This window comes from Coenobita brevimanus, chromosome 61 (assembly GCF_032717465.1).
Source record: "Coenobita brevimanus isolate Jiangsu-jjx chromosome 61, ASM3271746v2, whole genome shotgun sequence".
Classification (NCBI taxonomy): domain Eukaryota; kingdom Metazoa; phylum Arthropoda; class Malacostraca; order Decapoda; family Coenobitidae; genus Coenobita; species Coenobita brevimanus.
In genome coordinates this window covers 41916141-41943169 of record NC_137014.1, presented here as the reverse complement: position 1 = coordinate 41943169, position 27029 = coordinate 41916141, and the positions used below count along the sequence as shown (strand labels likewise).

Sequence of the window (27029 nt, the reverse complement as noted above, 5' to 3'; positions counted from 1 at the left end):
TGTACCAAGGTGTTCTGTATGTCTCTGTCATGTGATGGCAAATGTTGTGTACTGGCATATACTTCATAGAATTGTTTGCCTCTCATATCATGGTAGTCACTAGCAGGGAGAAATTTAATTTCAGTGTGAGCGAGCTGTGGGAGTGGTTTTGGTGCAGCCAGTGGTGATGTTTAGGGTATTTTTGCTAGGCATTGTAGTGGGTATTAGATAGGATGGGCGCCCTTGCCAGGGAGGCAGGCATAGGACAATAATGATCTAGTGTATTTTTGTAGAGAATGGAGGGTGTTTCTTTTTGTGTCCCAAAGTCTGGCCCTGTAGTTGTTACAAAGAACATTGAATCTGGAGGTGCATTGCCCCTTCATGTACATTGACCTTGAAGGTGAGTCCAGTGTCATTTTACTCCAAGGTTTGGATTGAGTGTGTGGCACACTTACATTGTTGAGTGTGGTGTGGAGGGGGTACCTGTGTTCTTGTTTACTACTAGTGATGAGTGTTGTGGTGGATTTGGCTGGGGCGATAGTCGGCCTGTTGTCCTTGATGCAAGTCAGTAGTGTGTTGAGGTAGTCCTGTTGCAGTGTGCAGGCAGTGTCTGCAATATGGTGTGTAATTATGGAGATGTCATCTGCATATTAGACAGTGTTTGTGGGTGGTTAGGCTGTGGGAATATCATGCATGTATCAGTTGAAGACTGTGAATGAAAGAGTGAGGTCATGTGGAACTCCATTAGGGAAATTTTGTATTCGTGTTGGCTTGCCGTGGAATGGAACATGTTTTTGTCTACCAGACAAATAGTTGGCAAGCCAGTGTTTGTTGTTCTCCTAGTTTGTGTTGTATATCCTGGTGATAAGTTTGCATTGAAGGCTTTATTATCTGTTGTTGTGAGAAGTGAGCATTGTGTGGGTGTTGCAGAATTGGTTCCATCAGATGCTTGTTGCACGAGATTCATCAGTAAGGGTTGTATAGAGTGCAGTTCTCTGAATTAGTGACTTTAAGAATGAGGCATTCATGAATTTATTTTGGATGATGTGGTAAGTAGTGTTATGAAGCTGTACAATGAAGGGAGTGTTTGGACTTTTTTTTTGGTGGTAATAATAATGATGATTGTTCCATGTTTCCAAATACTGTGGTGAATGTATTAGTAGTTGCTGATGTTTTGAGGACCTGGGTGCCTTGTGGTCCTAAATATTTCAGGTGCAGGTTGCTGATGCCATCCAACCCTGTGCTTGTAGAGTTCTTTGTTTTCTTGTTAACCTTAAGTGTCAGTTCTGGAATGAATAAGATTGCATTGTGATCAGGTAGAAGAACTGCCTGTGTTGAAAAGGTTGTTTTTCAGACTCAGTGTGTGTTGGTGTTAAATGACTTTTTTGCATACTGGTTTACAAGTATGTTTTCATTTCTCTGTAGAAGGGGATGTGTTGGATGTTGAAGGTGATGGCAGCATGGGTCTTGGAAGTGCTTGTTTGTGATTTAATGATTTTGTTAAGTATTTTGTAGTGCTGAGAGGGGTCTGTGGAGTGCAGAAGTTTTGTTACAAAGACCTTCCAGTTTTCCATTTTATTTATACTGATTTTCTTGTTGATTACATTGGTTAGTTCTTAGAACCATAAGATGTTTTTTTGTGTGTGGAAGAGGTGAGTTGTGTTTGAGTCTGTTGCATTGCCATATGAGGCGAGCAGTCTGCAGTGTAGAGTTTGGGTTGTAATATCTTCTGTTGCCTCATGGAATGTGGTGTTTGTCTGCTGTGAATATGATATTGTTAAACTTTGTAATGTGCTTGATAATGTTGGTGATGGTGTATTGTTTAGTGTGCTGAAGTGTTGTTGTGTTTCTTTGGTGAATTTTGTTCAGTCTACTTTTTTTGTAGTTTGTAGATGTGAGACATGATCATTCTGGTTTGGATTGTATAGTGATAATGACGGGAGATGATCTGTTGCAAGTTTGGGCTCTGCTAGGTGGTGTTGAGTGCAAGTTTTGGAGAACAAAATGTGATATCTGGAGAGGAGGGAGTATGATTTGCCTGGTGTGGAGTGAGTGTGTATTGTGAGATGTCATTGGGAACATACATGATGTTGAGTTGTGAAGCAATGTCGAGGTCTAGGTGGTTGTTTTTATTGTATTTTTACCAGGTAGTGTTTGTTGCATAAGGTCCCCAGCAACTATAGAGTTAGGTATCTGTGTGAGGGGGAGGAGCTGAGTGTTGAATTGTGCTGGTATTGTGCATGGGGAGTATCAGATGTAAATGTTAAAACTTTTGGTTTCTTGTTTGTGACCAAATTTGACATGAGCAACAGTATTTCTAATGTTTGATTCTGGAAAAAATGATTGTGTTGTGTCTGTAGAGGACTGATAGGTTAGTGTTTGTACTTAATCTGTAAATTGAGTTTCAGTGACCTTTATGTGTAAATGAGCTGTACTGTAAATTGATGGGACTGATGTGTAAGTGAGCTGTACTGTAAATTGATGGGACTGATGTGTAAGTGAGCTGTACTGTAAATTGATGGGACTGATGTGTAAGTGAGCTGTACTGTAAATTGATGGGACTGATGTGTAAGTGAGCTGTACTGTAATTTACTGAGATTGATTTAGTGTACATGAACTGTATATTGGTGAATGATGTCTTATTGAGATAAATAAATGTTGATGATAAGATCTGTTAACAGAGATGAGTGGAGAACAGCCACCAAGCCATCCACAGCAGCCATCTTACTCCTCCTGGGACCAACCAACACCCCCACAGCCACCAGCACCAGAAACCACTTGTGACCCTCCCAGCCACCAGGGGGACCAGCAGCACCAGTCAGCACCACAGCGTACTCCTGAGGAGGAAGCCTACTGGGCAGAGATGACTGGGAAGAAGGTGAGCCTAACAGGAGGCATGGGGACTATAATTGTAGCCTGATATTTGTTTATGTTGCCCAGAGTCTGATGTTACACAGCCATATTTGTGTTTCAGCTCCCCGCCTCACCCCCTTCCTAAGTTTAGCTTAGATATAATTATTCTTTTGAAAGATTTAAACAATTTTTCTTTGTTGCTGAAATCCCCAATTTATATGTGATGACATATTGTACATACATGTTTTGATATAGCTGTTCCATACTCTATGTGACGGATTTGAAAGATGTTCATAGCTTCTTAGCTATTGTCTTGTTCAGGTTGTTCTGAATATACTGTATATGCCTATTTGTATTTTACCTTTTTAGACAATTTGATGCATATGCTTATTTTCTTGACGAAAGTCAGTTTCCATTACTCGGGTATAAATTCCCTGCTTCACATAACGTGGTTAACGTTTGTACTCTTGGCTCTTACTAAGGTTCAAGTTTAAATTTTGTGTAGTGAAAATTAGCAACAGCATCTGTTTAATGAATATATAATAATTGGTTCGGTATGTCTTTTTATGACATTATAGGCAGCACAAGGCCCCTTACCCAAGTAGAGAGCTATTAACCCCTAGATTCCAGATGGATCTTTTGAAGTTTATTCTTTAAACTCCAGATGATTTCTTTTCAGTGTAGAATTGCTTCCTCAGACTGGAGAGTTCAGATATAGCCTCAACAAACCCTTCAATATGAGAGGACTCTCCTATGTTGAATGAAATTGTCTGGGCAGCAAGACTGAACTAAAAAAGGATATCACTTTGATTAAAGGGGTTAAATGACTGGTAGTTGATGCAGTCTTACCTGTAATGGCCATGTTAAGATGTAGAGGCAGGGATAGTGTTAGTGTAGGCTGGCTGTAGCTGTGACCGCTTTGTCCCATGGACTGTAGGACACCCAGGATACCAAGAAAGAGAGTGGGCAAGAACAGAAGGACACCAAGCTTGATAGTAAGGCCAAGAAAGTGACCTTCAAGGCAAGTAACCTGGGAGAGTGCCAGGAGCAGGTAGAGGCGCCACCTGGAACCCACAAGGCAACCATTAGCCCACCCCTACACAATTGCACTAACTTTGCCTACACCCCTACCACCACTGCTCCCCTGCCACAGCATCCATACCCAGACCACCACCACCAACAGTTTGATCAGCCCGACCTGCCTGTCAACCACCCAGACCGTGTGGTATCCCTTTCCCGCCTCCCTCGCACCCTTCTGCCTGCCTCTGCACCTCCCTTCTCCTCCACCCACCTCCGTCTCCAGATCCCTTCCAACCCATTGGTGTTTGGGGGCTCTTTCCCCATTGATGCACCTATCTCAGTGCGGCGCCTGGGGTCCCCCAATACCCACTCCCAGTCCCACCTGCCCCTCACCCAACCTCGCACATACCAGGTGGACACCATTTGCTGTCAGGCCCCAAACCTTTGTGATGAGCATGCCAGGTTGGGCCGTGACACTGAGATAGCAAGAGCAGAGGCGCGCTTGCAGGCAATGTCAACACAGCCTAGTGACCTAAGGAGTGATGCTACTTGCCCACATACCAAGCATCCCCACCCTAATTCTCCTAGCACTTTAGTAGACTCCTGCCACAGCCCTGCCTGCCAACATCCGTGTCCTACCCGTCCCTCGCCCCACCGACCAGTTCGTACCTACCCAGTTGACTCCAGCGTAGAGGGTGGCCTTGTGACGCATAGTGACGATGACGATGATGACTATGATTACTCTGAACGCTATGACTCACAGGAAGAGGATGAATATGATGAGTACGGGGGAGAGGAATACGAAGAAGAGGAGTACAGAAGGGACGTGTTTGAGGAGGAAGAAGAGGAGGAGGAAGAGGAGGAGGAGGAGGAGGTGGTGGTGGAGCTGAAAGAGGTGGCGAAAAGAACATTACCAGATCTCCGAGAGGCAGATAATGACTCCCAGTTACGCCACCGTACCCCCTCTGCTCACACTTGCACCCCAGCCCACACCCTTAACAGTTCTTCCTCACCTGGTACACAAGCCACGCAGAACCAAGTTAGACCACTACTCTTACACTTCCCTCCAGCCCACTCACCCCATTCCTCCCCTCTCCTACCTCCTCCTCCTCCTCCACCTCTGTTCCACTCACCACCTACTCATCCAACCCCTGACCAGGTACTAATGGGCTTCTGAGTAACCACCGACATTGGTACCCTTACCTTGTGTTTGCTCCATATTCAGTGCCATTACTTTTATAGTGCATTTTACTTTGTTTCGTAGCCATTTACCCATTTTTTGTGCTGTGTTTTACTGAAGCTTACCACTTTTTTTCCTTTCAGGCATTTTTCTGTTCAGTTAACCATGTAGTTTAATATTGTTTATTATATTAATTCAGCATGGGATTGATGTTTGCAAGTTTTATATTTGCTTACCATAGTAATTTTCTTTTCAGTATATATTCTGTTTATGTAATAGTTAAAAGTACATTTCCCAGATTATGTATCGCACACGTATTGTATTACTAAGCTGATATATATTTCAGGTAAAAGTAACATCTTTATTAATTGCATAAGTTAGATTGCAGTAATCCTGCTTAATTTTATTTATATTTTATCCTGTGCCAGAACTAATTGAACATTCAGGGGAAATTAAAATAGCCTTACTTTTAGCTTTGCTTCTGGCTTAGAATAGTAGTGCTGAATAGAATTGATGTACAAATTTTTACCCAATCTTCCACAAACACACTTGCATACACACAGCTGCATGTGGAGTGAAAGGAAGTGATAGACAGTCCTCTTGTTAGATTGAGTGTTTGGATGAAAGTAGCGTTAGAGTTATGATGAAAGTATGTCTATCCCTGTGAATAATGTAAGATGGGCTGATTGAATTTGGGTAAGAAACAGTTTCAACAATAACATCATAATGTAGCAAGATAGATGGAAGTGTCAGCATGAGGAACTGTTGTTGTTGTTGATGGTGGTGGTGGTGGTGTGTCCCCTGGCTCAGCTGGATGTGAACTTGGCAAATTTAAGAAAATCCATTTGTGTATACTGCATTATTAATGGCGAGAATGTGAGTGGGCAGACAGATGAGTAAGATGGTTAGGTGCATTTAGAAATAAAAGATGATTGTTTATCCCTTCAGTTGTATGTTAAATTTTTTTATTCTCTTCTTGCTGTTTCCAGATAATTTGATTCAGTTTAGGAGATTTTTCAGACTGAAGGGGTTAGATATAGCCTTTACCAACCTCTTTAGTACGGTACCAAGATTTTCTTCTAAGCAAGATTAAGCCAGTTGAGCAAGACAAGACCTATATTGAAATTATTTACTGTATTGTGAAACTGAACTGGTTAAAGAATGATGATTGGAAGAGATTAGGAAATGAAGGAAGGATAAATGCGATCTAAATAGGAAAATACTGTAATCCCCTTACTATCCAGACTCGCTCACTTACTGGACGTTGTGGGCCTGGACCATCGGAACCCAGAAATGGCCAAACAAAGAAAAAAATCCCCCCAAAATCCTAATTTTTTCCCACCCGTCATTTGAAATTGCCGCGCAGTGCCGAACAGCTGTTTGCACCTCGGCCCTTTCACCCCTTCCTTCCACCCTCCTCCCCCCTCCCATCAGGGTTGCCATTTGGTATTTTTCATGACCAAATGTGGGCCAATTTGGTAATGAAAAATTTGTTTGATAATGAATCAGAATCATGCATTACCAAATGGATTTTTCATATGTATGAGGATACACAGGATGGAGATGGTGGATTGTCTGCTCTCTTTGATTAATCTGCTAGCCTACATAGCATGAAAATAATCAACATGCTGTTAATTATAAGGAGAGTAATTATTTCCACTTATATATAATTAGTGAAGAATAAATGGTTGCTTTACGAATTTGGTAATGAAAAGTTAAATTTGGTAATGAAAATTGAGGAGTTTGGTAATGTGGCTGAGATCCGATCTGGCAACCCTGCTGTCTCAAGGAGAGTAATTATTTCCACTTATATATAATTAGTGAAGAATAAATGGTTGCTTTACGAATTTGGTAATGAAAAGTTAAATTTGGTAATGAAAATTGAGGAGTTTGGTAATGTGGCTGAGATCCGATCTGGCAACCCTGCTGTCTCCTCCACCAGTTACCGCCTAACTGCTATCACGAGTGGATCTATCTATCTATAGCCTGACGCCCTAATCCCACAAAGGGTGGATGCAGACAAAACACCTCCAAGTCGCTCTGTCACCCACCATTTGACTACCCTCCCCCCAACTCACTCCCCCCTCCCTCATATACTTCTCAACTCCATCTCTCCACCTCATCCTCGATCTACCCCTCCCTCTTCCTCCCTCCACCTCATCCTCGGTCTACCCCTCCCTCTCCCTCCCTCCACCTCACCTACATACACCCTCTTAGTCCACATGTCCACCCCACAATGTTCCTTCACTTCTTCATTCGTCAACCTGTCCCCCCATGTCACTCCACATGCTCCTCTCAAGTAACTCATTTCCACTGCTCTCACTCTTGACTTGTTCCCCTCTTGCAAGGTCTACGCCTCACTTCCATACATCAGGGTAGGGTTCACAATACTATCATGCAGTGACTTCTTAACTTTACATACTCACCTCCCTATTTCTCATCACTGCTTTCAGTGAACCAACAACCTTCCTTCCCTGCTGTACCCTTTCACGCACTTCATCCCCCAACTTTCCATTCTTACTCATCACACTACCCAAGTACTTGAATGCACTTACATTCTCCATATCCTCACCAGCTAACCTCACTGTACATTCTGTGACTTCATTCCACGCAAAAACCATTACTTTACTCTTGTTTACATTAACTTTCAGATTCCTCTTCCTACACACTGTCCCAAATTCATTCACCAAACCTTGCAACTCCCATTCATCTTCACTCAACAATACTGTATCATCAGCAAACAGCAACACTGGAATCTTCCAAATCTCACCCTTATTCATTAGAGCCACCCCCACATCCATTGCCCTACCTTGCACCTCCTTTACAACCCCATCCATTTATATATTAAACAGCCATGGAGACATCACACAACCTTGTTTCAGTCCCACATTGAGGTGAAAGAACTCACTCAGCTCACCATCCACTTGCACCGTAGCCCTAGCTCCTTCGTACATACTCTTCACAGCACTCAGCAATTTCCCTTCCAGTCTGTATATTCTTAATACCTTCCACATATCTTACCCATCTATTCTGTCATAAGCTTTCTCCAAGTCCATGAAGGCAGCATACACTTTCTTTCCCTTCTCTAGATACTTCGCCACTAATCATCTTAGAACAACTATCTGATCTACACATCCTTTTCCCTTCCTAAATCCCCCTTGTTCTTCTCCAACTAGCTCCTTTGTCATATGCCTAACCCTATCAATGAGTATTCTACCATATATTTTTCCAGTCACACTAAGAAAGCAAATACCCCTATGGTTAACACATACTTCTCTCTCCCCTTTTCCTTTGTATAAAGGAACAATTATACCTGATTTCCAGTCCTCTGGAACCCTTCCCTCTTCCCAAGCCAATCTACACAACTTCCATATCCACTTCACAACAATCTCACCCCCATACCTCAGCATTTCACCACACACTCCATCAATTCCTGGGGCCTTTCCCATCTTGATCTTCTTCATTGCTTCCACTACTTCCGCCCTACTGATCTCTTCCTCCCTCCACTCATCTCTTCTTCTCCCAGCAATTCCCCAACCACTTATTCTGACACTGCTTTCACTCTCCACATTCAACAAATCCTCAAAGTGCTCCTTCCATCTCCTCAATTTCTCTCTCTTCTCCACCAACAATCTATTATTCCTATCTTCTCTCCCCTACTATTTCCCCTTTCACACTGTCTTACTTTCTTTACCTCCTTCCAAAACAATTTCTTGCTTATCGCGATGGATGCCACACGTGCTCGTTTTTGTGAATAAACATTGAATAAACTGCAATACCTTGTCACTAGACCACACGGGAATTTACAGTGTTGTGCAGTGTTAAGGAATTAGTATTTAGAGTGCAAAGGATTAACTATGGAATGCAAACTGGCTGTTGAAACTGGCGTGGTGCAATTTGGAACAGAATGTGTAGTGTTAAACAATTGTAACTCATAGTGCAAAGAATTAAGTGTAGCTAGCACAACACTGGATTACTGTACGTGCTTTAAGAGCATTTTCACAACTACTGGAGCCTAAGAGGAGGTGGCCACAGACGTGCTGTAAGTACCTTGTACATTTTAAATATTTTTCCTAACCACTTCTAATTCCTCATTCTCTGGTTCCTTTTCATTTATTTCATGCTTTATGTTTATTATTGGTGTGAATAGGGTCTTAAATAGGTTTAAATACGTGCTATGCATGTCCGATAGGGAGTTATTTAGGTGGCTTTAAAAGTTAGGCTGGGTTAGGGTTCTTAAGTACCAGTCCAGGACGCAGGGGCCCACTATCCGGACGGGACCACTTTGCGGACATGCCTTTGGCTCTATTATGTCGGATAGTAGAGGGATTACTGTATTTTGAAAGGTTGTGCATTCAGATGCTTTAGTATGAAAGAAAACACTGGTCACAACATTAGTCACATTTTGTTTTTGTCATTGCTAACATTTGCCATAACATAAACCCTGAAAATAGTGTGTGAAGTAGTTAATATGTATGTAGAGATGGGGTTAAATTTTAAGTTGCTTAATATTGTCAATAATTCTCCAGCAGAGTTCAAACACCAGTTCTGATGCGCCGAAGCCGGAATCAGTTAAAAAGCAGGAAGAAGAAAAGAAGAAGCTGGAGAAGGATGGCGACAAGTCAGGAGAGAAGGGAGGATGGATCTCCTCAATTTTTGGGTGGAAGAAGTCCAAACAAGCTGTATTGCCAGATGACAAAAATCCTTCTGTGAGTTTCAAGTTATATGTTTTTTCCTTCATTATTTCCTCTTCCTTCTGCATGTGGGTGACTCTGCAATAAGTGACAAACCAAATGGTTTCCTGTACACCAGGAAACCATTTACTATGCTGGATGGTAACCATGTAACCAGATTTTTGCACCTGGTGGTTTACTGGGTAATTATGGCACTCCAGTCGGATTGAGCCTGTGAAGGTTTATATCCAAGGGGTTGTTGGGGTTTATTGCTCACATAATGTCACTCAGAGATGAGTGTGGCTGGTCGCCCTCATCTTAACCCCCCTAACCGCGGGTGTCATTTCAGAATGACATTGCAAAAACTGGACCAAACCGCGGGTGTCATTCTGGAATGTTTGTGAATATTTTGAATACCGCGCGTTTTTTCCGCGTGCCAATTGTTTCAAGGGAGAGTAGCTATTAAGTTCTTTCACTCCAGCTGACCCCCACCTCCCTCCTCCCACCCCCCAGGCCCCCCCCACCCCTGCCCAAACACGCATCAGTATCTGTCCAGCTTTGTGAGTGACAATGGCGCTGATGTGGCAGTGAAGTGCGGGCAATTACAGTGCCTTTTACCTGCCTCAGTGAACACAGAGTGGGTGTTTATCGTATGTGCAGTGTTCATATATGTTTATAGTATTATTATCAGAGTGTGGTTGGCATTTGGTAATGGTGTGTGGGGCGAAAACTAGTGATTTTAGATCGCTCACTTCTAATGGCACTGCTCATCCAGTGAAAGTCCACAAAGTCATGAAACCTACATCACTGCAAAGCTGAAGGTTAGTACTTTCTAATGGTACCTTATTTTTCGCTCTAGCTTTATTCTGTGCAGAGTCTAAAGGTTTAAAGTTTGTTTACATTTTGGCTGGAACCCCCGTGGGGCGGGCCAGTCGGATCAAAACAGTGCCTGTGGTTAAAGGGTTAAATATCAGGACCAACTTGCCTAGCCCCAGGGGGGTGGGGGGCTAGGCAAGTTGGTCCTCATGGGGCAGTGTAGGATTGGATAATGATGATGATGTTTTTAAATTAAATTTTGCCATGACCAGACATTTCATTCAACTTAGGGCAAACTTCTAGTGGTTGAGGGGTTACTGAAGGCTATATCTAACTGCCATATCAGAAAGGTCTCTCCAGAGTTGACTAAAACTGTTTAGTGTTAGCAGTGAAGGTGTTAAGAGTTGTTCTGGCACATATTTTATTAATATAATAACCCCATTAGCAAGAGGGCATTATTTTTATTTCTGTCCTTGCTATCTTCAGGTGATTTCATTCAGCTTAAGATAAAAGTTTTTGAACCAGAAGGGTTACATGTAGCCCTCTATAACTAGATATTTATGCATTTGTCAGAAAGCTAATTACAGTACTAACTTTTAGCTGTAAAAGGAGTCTGTAAATCTTTTTTGTAAGAGAGTGATAATGTGAAGATGGTGGTATATTTGATGGATGGATGCGAATGAGGGAAAGTAGCTCATATCAAGAAAATGTTTGTGTGAATACATAGTGATGTTTTGTTTTTCATGTTTGTATAGTGTTTTAATAATTTTAACATTTGTCCTGCCTTTTTGTCATTTATTTTTAGTCAAGTATGCTTGACTGCGAGCAGTGGCAGGGGAGATTTTTATCTAAACAGAGGGTCCCGTATGCAAACTAAAATGTCTCTGACTTTCACACCTCCGTCTAGTGCCTTTCCTCATGCATATTGGGAGAGTTGCCAAATTTTTGTTCTCAGATATTAATCTTAACCCCTTCTTTACCGACCCCTCCCCCCAATGTAAACACTACGTTTACCTCCCATACTGACCTGATAGCTCCCTCTCCCGTAGTGTGAGGGGTAGTGTATATTTTTTGCCACGTCGAAACTATTCACTCTTTGTGATTTATTTGTATACTGATGATCACATAAACCCAGCATGATGTTGGTAGTAAAAAAATTATAAAATAAATCATAACGGTATATAAGTTTACATATCTTATGCTGAAGTACTGTTACCCAGGTAACTACTGTACAAACTGACTTGAAAAAAAAATGTCCTGCACAGATGGATGGCTTATTTATTTACCTTGCAAGCTGAGCATGAAGTGTGTGGACACACATGATGGTGATGGCGACCTTGACCCACTTGTTGCCGAGAGTGCAGTGTCACTAAGCTCGCTACTAATTTCCTCCTCCTCCTCACTCACATCAACCTTGCTAGCATTTTCAGGATCACAGTCATCTACTGACACATCAAACAATGCTGCATCATCATCTGATACATCTAAATAAGTATTATTATGAGGAATAAACTCGTCACTATCTAAATCCACCAGAGACGCCATGAGAGAAAAATATCCTGTACACCCTCTCTCGTGGTCAAGTGCGTGGTAACTGACTCTCTCAGGCAGGCCAAGGGGTGTAAATTTTGCCATATGTCAGCAGAAAATATAGTATGATATCTGTAGTAATTATAAATAAAATAATGATTGGTCTAAAAGAGGTTACATCACAGATGTGTAAGCAAGCCATTGGTGCCACCGCAACTGAGTCATGATGTAACTTATGATGTCAGAATTCGTCAGAACTTCGTCACAGTCTTTGTTGTCAAAACACAGAGCTGTTGCTAACATGAGGTCCTCAGAAACAGCCTTACCGGGCTACCCTGAGGCCCATAAGCTGCCATTCATTACAGGGTGTACCAGCGTACAACGGTAGCTGTTCCGGTATCTCACGGGTGTTTACAGGCGATGTACAGGGGTACATCAAAACACATTTTCGGTAAAGAAGGGGTTAATAAGATACAGGGTGAGTTATTTGCTTTGATAAGTGATTATTGTGCTTTGACTTTGGGGTGCGATTAAAATGAGACTGTACATTGTTGTAGTTGATGCTTCACTATGAATTTTTTGTGCCCAGCCACTGACTGGCTGATGCACATTTTGCTGCACTCGCTCCAGAATCAACCTGTCACATGTTGTCATACTTTGAACACTAACCTGTGCATCGTCATTTCATATAATCACATTATCATGTATCATATCGTATCATATCATCACATTATCCTATCATATCAGCATATCATCATCATCATCACAGGACAAGAATTATCCCATCATCAAATGCATTATCATAGCATCACATTATCAGTCTGAGAAAATGTAAAATATTTAGAAAAGGCATCAACACTTCACTGTTTTGCTGTTAATTAGCTAACCATCAAAGTTTTGAAAGCTTTATTTACTTCGAGACTGTTTATTGTGCCCTGTCTGTAATATTTTATTTGTGATAGAGTATTTTTATGGAACACTTTCCTTTTACCATCACTTTAGCTCCAACCCTAACCTTCACCTTCAGATTGTGTGGGATGACCAGAAGAAAAAGTGGGTGAATGTGGATGGAGAAGAGGAGGTTTCCACCTCGATTCCACCTCCACCCCGGTCAGGCCTTGCCGCACCACCTCAAGCCCCAGTTGCCCGCGGGGGACCTCGCAGTCAGTACTTAATTTCTTTACTGTACAGTATTCAACCCATTCATCCATCAGACTGGGAAGAACTTTTAGTTAATTATACATTAGGCCACATTTGAACCTGGGACATTATCAGTGTGTATTGGAAGTCTGGTAGTTGGTGTGCCTGACAACCGTGATGTATTGACTGGTTTGTTGGCAGTAGTATATGAATAGGATTGCCAGTCATTACTTAATCCTAGAAAATCATTCATTTTTGGTTTTGCTAAGACCTAACTCCTCTATGAATAAAAATTGGGACATACTTTTGTGTGTGGGTCTGTGAAGAAGTGATTTATGATTATTGTTGAGTGATCATTTTTCTTCAGTTTGATTGTGGTTATCTAGTGTTAGGTGGGGGTCCTCACCATCCATTCATTTGGTGTAGTGCTGCTTTCTAGCACGTACCCTTTCCTCTCTTCTTCATTCCTTCTGCTTCTGTCTTTCGTTCCTTCTTTCTTTCTTTGCTCCTCCTTCTGTCTGCAGGTGACTGTACATTGAGTGGCAAGTCATATGGTTTCCTGTGCACCAGGAAACCATTTACTAGGCTGGATGGTAACCATATAACCAAGTTATGGCACTTGGTGGTGTAGTGGGTGATTAAAGTGCTCTTATCGGATTGAGCCAGTTCAGGTTTATATCCAAGGAGTGGTTGGGATTTATTGCTCATGTAATGCCACTCAGGGATGAGTGAGGCTGGTCACTTGCATCTTAAATGTCAGGACAAATTTGCCTAGCCCTGGGCTCTTGTGCTTCTCATGGGACAACATTGGATTAGATGATGGATGAATAAATGAATGGATCTTGGTTATCATGGGTTAATGGGCTAGTGTAGAGTAAAGAGTGAAGAATAATATACTATTCTATAGTTGGTTTGTTTTCACCCGATGGATCTGGGCCATTCCTACAACTTGAATACTGAACTGTGATTGCATGAAATTTAGTAAGACTTAGTTATGAGGCAGGATTAATTCTTCTTGCTTATTAGTCCAGTTGACCCTCCAGTTTAATCATGCTTGGCTTGCAGGTGAACTGAAAGGAGTTAATAACCTATGTCAGGTTAACGAAGATGCCATGGTAGTAGATTTAACGAAAGCTTTAACTCTTTGAATAAAATAGCTGATCCAGGATAGGAATCAGGTAATTCAACATTTTGCCTTTTAAGATGCTATCATCTTGACAGAAAACCGGTATGTGAACACTGAAAGGGACACAAGCAGGAGTAATATGCCTACCATGAACCCTATTCTGCCTCCCATGCCTGGGTCAACCCCACCCATGCCAGCACCTCCGTCTTCAGTGTCACCCCAGCCCTTTATGTTGCCCCAGCCATTGCCGCCCCACCAGCAGGATCAGTCACCTGTACACCAGCTGCAGGACCTCCCACAGCCACAACTGTCACAGGAAGCCCCTCAGGTGGGTCTCCTCATTAAAAATCTAGAGAATACCACTGTAAGTCATTAATGAGAAAAATTAAATTTAAACTGATAAGCTTATAATGAATTTTATATATTGTAGGTCTTGTTTAATTTGTTTTATTTATTTTGTTTGTTTTTATTTTTGACATCAATATAGTCAGACACTTTTATAATTACATAAGGCTTTCATTAACCCTCTGGAACACCTGGATGTGAGAGATACATCAGGCAATTTTTCTTCAGAAAGACATTATGCATAGCTCTTACATCTCTGAATGATAAAAAAAAAAAATTATCATCATCATCATCATCATCTGGACCTCCTTCCCTACCCTAGGGCATGGTGAGGAGTAGTAGCATTCAGACAGCTTAAGTTTGCCCACACCAATGGGCCACACTTCCATTCACTCATTATTCAAGCCCGTGGAATCCTGGCTCTGTCTGATAAGCCAAAAACTTTCACCACATTTTGTAGCTTCTTATAAACGTATCCAGTAGAGTCAGTCTGAAAGCAGTCACTAAAAGGGGATGTCAAATTCTTCATCATGATTTTCATCTCACAGCATTCATCCAGCCAGCTCAATCTCTTGTCAGTCCCCTAGTCTCACCAACTTCTATACCTCTCTTCAGCACATCCTTATCCACCATATCCCTCCACCTTTTCCTTGGCCTTCCTCGCCTCCTCCCTCCTTCAAATTTGCCCAGGTATACTTTTTTCACCACTCTACTGTTATCCATTCTCTCCGTATGACCATACCATCTCAGTACCCTCACTTCGATTCTGTTGTCCACAGACTTCCTTGCTCCATGTCTTTCATGAATTGCACTATTTCGTATCCTATCTACTCACTGTACTCCACATACATTCCTCAGCAGTCCCATCTCCAATGCTGTCATTCTTGACTTTTCATTTTCATGCCACACCATAGTCTCACTTCCATGTGTTAAACATTGCACCAACACTCCTCTATGTAAGCCTCATGCAGCTGCAACACTTAAGCCTCTGTTTCTTATCAAGGCCTTCATAGCACCAGCTACCTTCCTTCCATGTGTCACCTTACTTTCCATTTCGTTCGCACATTTCCTTTCTCTTTTATCACTGTACCCAGGTATTTGAACTCTCTCACCAATTCTAGTCTTTCTCCATTCACTGTAACACAACACTGGTAGCCACCTTATCTCTTTATTACCCTCACTTTACTCTTTTCTGCATTTACTCTCAAGGCACGACACCCACAGACATCAGCAAGACTCTGGACTAGTCTACCAAGCTCCTGTCAGGTATTTGCAAATAGTGCTGCATCAACAAATTTGAGATATTCCATCCATCACCTTTCATTACCAGTGCTATCCCTCTCTCCATTACTCGTGTTTTTACTTCGCTCATCACCCCATCCATATACTGTATATATTGAACAGCCATGGGGACATCACACAACCTTGTCGCACACCCACATTGATTGTGCACCATTCACTTAGATGCTCATTTACCCTTACACATGCCTCATTACCATCATAAAAACTCTTGACGGCACCTAGCAGCTTTCCGTCCACACCATAAATGTGCAGAACGTTCCACAATCTTTCTCTGTATACTTTGTTGTATGCTTTTTCCAGATCCTTAAATGCCATAAACGCCTTATAATTCTTCTCTCAAGCCTTCTCCCCTATCTGTCTTACTTCAAATATTTGATCCACACATCCTCTGCCTCTCCTAAATCCACCGCGTTCTCTCATACTTTCTCTATAATAATTCTTCCATATGCTTTCCCTACAACACTCATTGAACTTATGCCAAGATAATTCTTGCATTCACTTTGCTCACCTTTATTTTTGTACAGGGGTACAATCACAGCCTTTTTCCACTCTCCTGGCACAGTTTCACTCATCCATGCCTTCTTACATATCTTAAAAAAATGTAGGATACTGATCTGTGGGAGAGAAAGTTAGACAACTCACCGTAGTCAGTAATAATAATACTGTAATAATATTAATAGTAACAGTCTGGCCTTTTGTTTCTCAGAAGCACCAGTTCTTCCGGTGAGAAATTCACTAGCACTCAGCACCCTTTCACAGTTTCAAAATAATAATAATCCATCCATCCACCGATCATCCAATCTTGGGTTGCCCCATGAGGAGCGTAGGAGCTCGGGCTAGGTATGTTGGTCCTGACATTTAAGATGATAGTGACCAGCCTCACTCATCTCTCAGTGACATTACTAGAGCAGTAAACCCCAACCACCCCATAGATATATACCTGCCCAGGCTCAGTCCAATTGGAGCACCGTAATTACCCACTAAACCACCAGATGACAATTTTTTTGTATGGTTACCGCCCAGCGTAGTAAGTAGTTTTCTGGTGTACAGGAATCCTTTTGGCTTGTCACTCAGTGTAGAGTCACCTGTAAACAGAAGGAAGACGAAAGATTGAAGGAAACAAAGACAGAAGAAGAAGGAAGAAAGAGAGAATAGAGCAATCACTCGAGAGCAGCGCTACCTCGAGTGAGTGGATGGTGAGTGCCCCCACCTACCAAATATATGATAATTATAAAATAAATAAATATCTGAGATATCATTTGTGCACAGGTTTAGTCAATAGACGTGGCAGCACTTTAAGCCCTATAATTGTCAGTCACAACACCTTTCCACGGATCATAGCTCCTTGAAAAGAGAAAGACCATAAACAGATGTAAGCCAATACAAACAAGAATTCCTCATTAACAGCTGTGCCAAAATGTGACTCTTATTTCAACTTTCATGTTGGTTGTTTGAAAATTATAAAGAATAATAAAACTGTCATAGGGAAGGTCGAAGATTTTGTATCTTCGGCATCAGGTACGTTCATCTTTCTTGAGAAAATAGTTTGGGAGTATGTGAGATCAGTTGTTTTGCATGTTGATGTTTATGTTCACAGGATGTAAATGAGCTCTTCTGTTGCTGCTTCCTCATTTTTTGTTTCAGTTGATGGTGGAATTCATAAAGTTCAGGTGCCTTTTTAGCTGTAATATTAGCTTCTGAGAAAAAGAAATGTGTAGTTACTGGAGAAATGTACCCCTGAATGTCTATCTATCTATCTATCTATTGCCAGACGCCTCAGTCCCGTTTGGGGTGGCCACAAACAAATCGCCTCCAAGTCGCCCGGTCCCCCGCCATTTCACTCCCCTGCTCCCAACTCACACCCCCCTCTCTCATATACCCCTCCACCCCATCCCTCCATCTCATCCTCGGCCTCCCCCTCCCTCTTTCCCCCTCCACCTCACTCACATACACTCTCTTCGTCAGTCTTTCACCCTCCATCCTCTCCACATGGCCAAACCACCTCAGTATGTTCCTCATAACGCTTCCTATCACATCCACATCAACACCACAACGCTCCTTTATATCCTCATTCGTCAGCCTGTCTCTCCATGTGACTCCACAGGCCCCTCTTAAATAACTCATTTCCACTGCTCTCACTCTTAACTAGTGTCCTTCCAACAACGTCCAAGCTTCACTTCCGTACGTTAGAGTTGGTATCACAATACTGTCATGTTGTAACTTTTTCACTTCCATGCTTTGTTGTAACTTTTTCACTGCTTTCAAAGAACCAGCAACCTTTCTTCCCTGCTGTATCCTTTCAAGCACTTCACCCTCCAAACCTCCATCCTTACTCATCACACTACCCAAGTACTTAAACGTACTCACATTTTCCAAATCCTCACCATCCAACCTCGCTGTACATTCACTGACTTCACCTCTCTCAAAGACCATCACTTTACTCTTCCCTACATTCACCTTTAGATTCCGTTTCTTACACACTCTCCCAAACTCATCCACCAAGCCTTGCAGCTCCCCTTCGTCTTCACTCAACAACACAGTATCATCTGCAAACAACAGCACAGGGAGTTTCCAAACACTATCCTCTCTCACCAGGGCCACTCCAACATCCACTACCCTACCTTGTACCTCTTTTATTACCCCATCCATGTACAGATTGAACAACCATGGAGACATGACACATCCCTGTTTCAACCCAACTTTCAAAGAGAAAAATTCACTTAGTTCACCATCCACACGCACTGCAGCCTTCGCACCATCGTACATACTCTTCACAGCATTCAACAACTTCCCATCTACTCCATATATTCTTAACACTTTCCACAATCCTAGTCTATCCACCCTGTCATATGCTTTCTCCAAATCCATGAAAGCCGCATACAACTTCTTTCCCTTCTCTAGAAACTTTTCCACTAAAGATCTGAGAATGAATATCTGATCTACACAACCTTTTCCCTTCCTAAAGCCTCCCTGTTCTTCTCCAACTAATTCCTCTGTTCTTTCTCTAACTCTGTCAATAAGTATCCTACCATACACTTTTCCTATTATACTAAGAAGACAAATGCCCCTATGATTACCACACACTTCTTTTTCCCCTTTTCCTTTGTACAAGGGAATAATTATACCTGACTTCCAATCCTCCGGGACTCTACCTTCCTCCCAGGCCAATCTGCACATCTTCCACATCCATTATACTACTATCTCCCCCATGCTTCAGCATTTCACCACACACTCCATCAATTCCTGGGGCTTTCCCAGATTTAACTTTTTTCATTGCTTCCACAACTTCTATCCTACTGATTTCTTCCTGTCTTCTCACCTCCCTCCTTCTCCCAGCCATTCCCCAGCCACTTATACTCGCATTACTTCCATCCTCCACGTTCAACAGTTCCGTAAAGTGTTCTCTCCATCTGCTCACTTTTTCTCCCTTCTCCACTAGTAATCTACCATTTTTATCTTTCACTCCCCTGCTAACTTCACTTCCACCCTGTCTTACTCTTTTCACCTCTCTCCAGAACATTTTCTTACAGTCCCTCCACTTTACACCCAAATTCCTTCCAAATTCCTCATCCACTCTCTTCTTACTCTCTCTTACTAATCTTTTCACCTCTCTCTTTCTTTCTACATATAACTCTCTCTTCCGCCTCTCAACCTCTTCCACGCCCCTATTCCTCATCCATTCATTGTATGCTTTCTTCTTTTGTGCCACAGCCTGTTTCACCTCTTCAGTCCACCACGCTGTTCCTTGCACCCCCCTCCGTCTTCTCTTCCTTCCACACACCACATCACATGCTGCACATATTTCTTCTGTAAATATTCTACACACACCTTCCACGTCCCCCATCTGCTCCAATTCATATTTGCCCAATCGTTCCTCCACTTCTCTCTTATACTCTGCCTTTTTCTCATCCTCTTGTAACTTTTCCACTCTCCTTGCAACTACTCCTTCCTCTCATCTTTCCCTTCTTCTGTTCCTCCATCTTACTTGGACTTTAATTCTGGCCACCACCAAGTAGTGGTCAGAAAGTCCACTCCCCCAACCTCTATAAACTCTTGCATCCAATATACATCTTCGCATCCTTTCATCCACACACACATAATCAATCATTGCCTTCCTTTCATTCAGTTCGCCACCCACCCTTCTCATCACTCGCCATGTATACCTGTGGATCATTTTATGCCTGAAGAGGGTATTGGCTATCACCAACCCCTCCCAGCACAAATGTCCACTAACGCACTGCCATTCTCATCTATCTCAGCAGGCACACCCCACTCACCAACTATTCCATCCACCTTCACATTCCCAACTTTACCATTCATATCACCAATCAAAAACACTCTCTCATTCCTTCCAAACTTTTCCATGCACACTTCTACATTTGTCCAGAACTCTTCTCTCACTCTTCTAGCACGATCTTGCGTTGGTGCATACACACACACAATCGCCCACATTTGTATTCCAACTTTCAACTTTACCCACACAATCCTTGATCCAACTGATCCATACTGTCTTATGCTCCTCTTCCATCTTTTACTCACAACTATACAAACTCCTTCCTTTGCCCTCTCATTCTCACCTACTCCTGCACATATACCCCATCCATACTCCCATTCTCTCTCACTTTCTCCTCTCCATTTTGTTTCAGTTATTCCACATACATCCACTTTTGCATCCTCAAGCACCTGGACAATCTCTCTCTCTTTCACCTCATCATTCGCTCCCCTTACATTCCACGTTCCAATTGCAATGTCCTTTGTCCGGTCCTTGGTCGTCAACGTTTGGTCAGTCCTTGTCCGAGGCTTATTGTTTGTTTTTTTAGTTAGTTGTTTTCCGGGGAGGGGCACTAACCCTCCGCCAACCCTTTTAGTCGCCTTTTACGACAAGCAGGGATACTGGGGGAGTATTCTTGAAAAACCCCCCTACCCCCAGGGGGTACCCCTGAATGTAATTTAACAAAAAAGAAGAAGAAAAAAAAAGTGCCAGTGTGCCAGAGGGTTAAGTAAAGTTTAGCAAGAAGATTTTTAGCTCCAAAAAAATGACATTGCAAAACTAAAAATATTTGTTATTTTATACTTGGCAAGAGATTGAAACAAAGATTTTTTTAAAATTTAAAGGACAAACTTGTTGAAAAATGGGCAGTATTATATATATATATATATATATATATATATATATATATATATATATATATATATAATATACTGTATATGTAAATAATATATCAACTTACACGGGTATACAATATATGATTATACAGAGAAAATATGCAACTGTGTAGTGTAATATTTGCTGGAATTTTCCAGGGTGGTCTGTATATTATACCCCAATATCTTGCTTGTTGTTAGGATTTTGCCTGCCTCAGTAACCCATTGAGCCTGGGAATGTTTGCTTCCATATCATCTTACTACCTCCTGACAGCTTTATTCAGCCTCAAATAAACTTTTCAAATAGGAGGGATTAAATATACTGGTAATAAACCCCATCAATATAAGAGACCAATCGTTTATTCAGCTTAGGATAAACTTTTCAAACAGGTGGGATTAGATACACTGGAAAAAAAAAAGAACATGAATATAAGAGGCCAATATCTGGTATCAGCAGGAATAAACTAAAATAGTCCTCACTAGATTCAGAGGATTAAATTACTGATTAACCATTCAGTCAGTGGACAAAAAGTAGTAAATAATCTGTCTGTCTATTTGTCTGTCTATAGCCAGCTGCCATAATCTCATAACCGGTGGCTGTTTGTCTTTGAGTTGATTGTTTTAAGGGGATGGGCACTCTGCCAACCCACTTGTTGACACGTATGGAACACGTATGGGTTGGTGTTGTGGTTACCACCCAGCATTATAAATGGTTTCCTGACTTACAGGAAACAATTAGGCTTGTCACTTCATGTAAAGCCACCTGAAAAGGAGAGAAGAGTATTAAAAAGAGACAGGAAAGATGGGAGAAACAGGAAGAGAGGAGGGCAGACACAGAAAATGAATAATAAAGGTGAAGAAAAAAGTAGGCAGCACTACATCAAGTGAGTGGATGATGGTTGCCACCACCTATAACATAGTAAATAATCATAAATATAAATACTGGTTTAAAGCATGAGTAGGGTTATTAGAAGTAGAAAATTATACAGGGTAAACACAGGCAGTGCTGACAGTGATCTTTGCTACACACACGAATTCTCCAGTGGGATGCATTATACAGATCACCCTGTGAGCGAACGCTGGCTCTGCGCACAGTTGCCATTTATAACATTTCTTTCAGGGAGTTGCAAGTCCTTCTGCCTGTTGATGTCTTGTGTAACACAGTTAAGAAAAACAATATTACCTTCCTCCTTTACTGTATCGTTTTCATTTTGCTTGCATATATGAGCTTCTCTCTATATAATTCACATTCTCCCATGTGTAACCATGTTCCAACTGCTTATTGCTTGTTTCAGAGTTTTAGCCCCTTCAGTCAGAGAACATCTTTTTTGCATTATTCTTGCCGCCACATGGCAACTTCATTTAACTTTTGGAAACCTTCTTGCAGTTGAAGAATAAATCTCAATTGAACTCCTTCACTATAGAAGGTCTGTCCAAAGTTAAATAAAATTGTCATTTGATAGGACGAATCGAATTAGTACATAACTGGGGTGAAGAGGTTAAATTGCATGGCACATGGTAAACATTGCCTTAAAAGCATGCATCTGTAAATTTTGCAGAGAAAGCTTTGCTGTGGGGTCATGTGTTGTACAGGACAGCAATGGCTTCATTACAGTGATGTCTTTGTATGTTATTTCAGCTACTTTCCTACACCTATTCAGCTTAGGAGGACTTTTTGAGCTGAAGGTGTTAGACATACTTCTATTGACTCTTTCAGTGTGAAAGGCCTTCTTAAGTAGAGTAAAATAATTGAAAGTACCTGGAATAAATCAGTTAAGTACATCATGTACTTTTTTTTTTTCACTCCAGTAAGGGAACAGTACACTAGGAGAAAGATATGTTTAGATATGGCTGTACAGATCTAAATTAAAACAAGATACAGTACATATCAGTAATAATAGTTTTATGTACTTTTAATAATTGATTTTTTTTCTGTGTAGCTGGACATCCATGCTGTTGATGAGTATGAGGATGATGATGACCAGTATGAGGATTGTAGTGAGGCAGAAAGCTTCATTGGTAATCCTCATCAGTAATTTTATGAAGACCTTTTTATATAATCAGTAGATACTTGATATCTGTAGTGAGTGCTTTCAGATTAGTTCCTTAATTATTATCTACTGTGATGAATTGTAGTTTTAGCCATGCTTTTTAAATAAACACAAGCATAATTAGATTCTCTAAAAAGAATCATATAAAGAAGTGTGGTAATACAGTAAAACCTCGATATAACGGATGTCATTATACCGGAATTCGCTTTTATTGGACATGAGAGCCTGCTGGACTAAATTCTTATATAGGTATACCCCGGTTTATCGATACAATTGGTAAAGTAAAAACCCATCATTAGGTGGGGTATCGTATATCGGCGTAGATTTAATATGTAAAGTAATGGGATGCATTTTTCAGCCTCAAGTTTCCCCCCAGCCAAGTCCAAAACCCACCCAAATGAGCCCAAAAACAAGTTTAAAGCCAATCTAAATGGCCTGACAGCTGTAAAAGAAGCTAACCTAAGCCTGACACCTGTAAATAGCCCACTAAAACCAACAAATAAAATCTGAAAATCGTCAAATATAAGTCTGGAAAAAATCAAGCTTAGTAAACTGTACCCCAAAATGACAGTGTTCACCCCACCTATGGCTAAAACACATTACCGTATTTCATGGCAGGTTAGACTCTGCAGTGTGAAAGACTCACCCTAATTTTAGAAGGGAAGTTCTGAGAAAATAAAGTATGTCTTGACCAAGACTACAGAAGAGTTGCTTGATATGAGTATTTTTCACTAAAATACTCACTCACCCTTCAGAATCTCTATTCAATACTGTATATCTGTTTTTGGTTTCATTATTTTTATGTAAAAGAAGGGTACAGGACATGAAAACAAACAACCCCTTCCTTACATAATGTTACTGCATTCCATGGCACTATCTTAACAGATTAGTCTGTCTCTTCACTACTGTATATATATGTTTGGTGTCTTTATTTTTATGTAAAAGAAGAGTACAAGATAAGAAAAACAAACAATCCCTTCCTTATAAAATGTTACTCCATACCACGATGCCATCTTAACACTACTGGTTTGTTTATGAAGTCCGAAGTGTCCCATTCTTTTTATACAGTAATTTGAGACGTGATGTTCATCTCTATTAAAGTACACTAAATATGTATCAGTATATAGAGATAAGTATTTTTTTTTGTGAAATGAACTTAAAAAAACAAAACTCAGTAAAACCCGTTCTTTCATTCATTTAAGAAAATACAAAGGCCGTTAGAGTGAAGGAATACACTGTATCTCCAAAACAAAAGCCTGCATGTACTGAATTTTAGAATCACAGACAACACAACCAAGTTTTTACAAATCAATTACAAGGAACGTTTACAGCATTTTATGTACCCTAAAAGTACAGAAGCCATCCTAACATGGGGTGATCGAATTTCCATATCGCTAGGCGCTAAACTGCTAAATTGCTAAACGACTAATAATGCTGTAATTTTGGGAAGTATTATTTAATGTTGTATCTGTTTTTCCTATTTTTCAGTAACAGTAATATAAGACTCCTTCCTTCTATGATGCTCTTGTATCAATTGAAACAAAATATCAGTAAGAGATGCCAGCCTAACAAGGGTTTTTGAATTTCCATATGAGACAGACGTCTGTTACAATGCCTCAACAAAAGTCATGCTAGCCAACATCTCCAATATGATTCCCTTGCTAGTTGGTGATTGGATAGCAAGTGAAGTGATCATTATTGCCTTTCGGAAGGTTAGCAAGGGGTTCAGAAGTGATCATGTTCTGAGAGTTGGGGGAACGTTAGGTGCTAAACTGCTAAAAAGCTGTAATTTCGGTCAGTACTATTTAATGTTGCAGTTGTTTTTCCCGTTTTTCAGTAACGGTAATATAAAACTGTTTTTTCTATTATATTCTTGTCTCAAATGAAACAAAATATCAGTAAGAGAAGCCAGCCAGATGAGGGTTATTGAATTTCCATATGAGACCAATATCTGTTACAATGACTCAAATGTCATGTTATCCATCATCTGTATGATTCTCTTACTAGTTACTGAGTGGATGGCAAGCTAAGTGATCATGACTGCATTTCAGAAGGTTAGCAGGGAGTTCACCAGTGATCATGTTAGCCTGCTAAAGTAGGGTGTATGCTAGATGCTAAATTGCTAAACTGCTATACCGCTAAACCCCCAGACTGTCACATGGCCAGTTGTAAACAAACCCTAAATTTTTTCTTGAGCCTGAGTGTTTCAAATTGTAAAATCTGAGTATATACACAAGTGAATGTAACTTTTTACAATAAATCAAAGGTGTTTATACTCTAAAAAATACTTGACTGGCAGACAGTGAGATGATCCTGTGTATAAGTGATTCTTCTAAATGGAGCCAAGGTCTTAGTCTAGCCTCCAGGACGCATGGAGATATTTGAAAGTGATTTTGAGACAAAAATGTGCATCTTCCACCCCACAAAGTACGGTAATCTTAGTCTAAAAACAGTTTATAATTCAACCTAAACACACAATTGTAGTCTAAAATATCAAAATCGGTAAAAAATAAAATAAAATAAAAACCCATCGTTAAACCAGGGATCGGCCATCGTTAGGCGAGGTATGGTGGTATTTCTACCCCCATTGTTAAGCTGGGGTATTGCATCTAGGGTATCGTATATCAAGGTATACCTGTACATATCGGGAAAAGCTTGAAAAAGCCAGAAGCGGTGTGGACTGCCTGATCTCAGTCCAGCTTGGGCAGGGGGATGGTGGAGGATGAGGATGTTTGGGTAGGTTTTCGTGACCTTGATGTTGGGTGTTAGGTGGGCATTGGGTGGTTGTCATGACCTTGATGATGGGCGTTGGATGGTCATTGGGTGGTTGTCATGACCTTGATGATGGGTGTTGGATGAGCATTGGGTAGTTGTCGTGACCTTGATGGTGGGCATTGGATGGTCATTGGGTGGTTTTGATGATGGGCGTTGGATGGGCATTGGATGGTTGTCGTAACCTTGATGATGGGCATTGGAAGGTTGTCTAGACCTTGATGATGGGCATTGGATGGGCATCGTGTTGTTGTCATGACCTTGATGATGGGCATTGAGTGGTTGTCATGACCCTGATGATGGGCATTGGGTGGTTGTCGTGACCTTGATGATAGGCATTGAATGGCCATTGGAGTGGGTCAAGATCTTGAGGATGTAGATTGATGGATATGAGTTGGATAACAAGTAATGAAGCAACGGAGCTAATAAAAGAAAGAAGTTGGTGCGATCTGGATTAATGTCTGATAACCAAACCCTTGTTTTTCGACTGATTGTTACTTGACAATTAGTTGTTTTGACATTCATAAATCTCTACCCTTTTTCATTGTTTGACATAGTTATCCCTGCTATTTTGACAATCAAACTGCTCGCCGCCAGGCAGACTGGCTGAGCTGCCTGTCTCCTGCACTCTGCCCTGCTGATCGTTTGCCTCTTCATCCGTAAACTATGTCACCACCATGGCTCCACCCAAGACCCCTTACTGTTACCCCTATCAAGAGCAGTCATGTGCTCACCAACCTAAGTGAGTGTTTCACCATCGCATGGTCGGGTGATGAAACAGAGTTGCCAGATCTGAACTCGGCCTCATTACCAAACTCTTCAATTTTCATTACCAAATTAAACTTTTCATTATCAAATTCTTAAAGCAAGCATTCATTCTTCACTAATTATATATACAAAATGGAAATAAGCACTCTCCTTATAATTAGCAGCATGTAGATTTTTTTCACACTATGGAGGCTAGCAGATTAATTAGAGAGAGCAGACAATCCACAGTCTCCATCCTTTGTATCTTCATAGATGTGAAAAATCTGTTTGGTAATGGATTATGCGGATTCATTACGAGATGAATTTTTCATTACCAAATTGGCCCACAT

General features: G+C 41.1%; 1 protein-coding gene across 1 annotated transcript in view; it reads left to right on the top strand.

Moving 5' to 3' along the window:
* Positions 1-27029, top strand: part of Sec16 (endoplasmic reticulum export factor secretory 16) — a 201833-nt gene that overhangs the window by 139280 nt on the left and 35524 nt on the right. Inside the window, exons 15-19 of the mRNA XM_080275457.1 lie at positions 2661-2857; positions 4616-5011; positions 9562-9741; positions 13079-13214; positions 14413-14645. Of these exons, the coding sequence (XP_080131583.1) occupies positions 2661-2857; positions 4616-5011; positions 9562-9741; positions 13079-13214; positions 14413-14645 (1142 nt within the window). The remainder of the gene's footprint in view (positions 1-2660; positions 2858-4615; positions 5012-9561; positions 9742-13078; positions 13215-14412; positions 14646-27029) is intronic.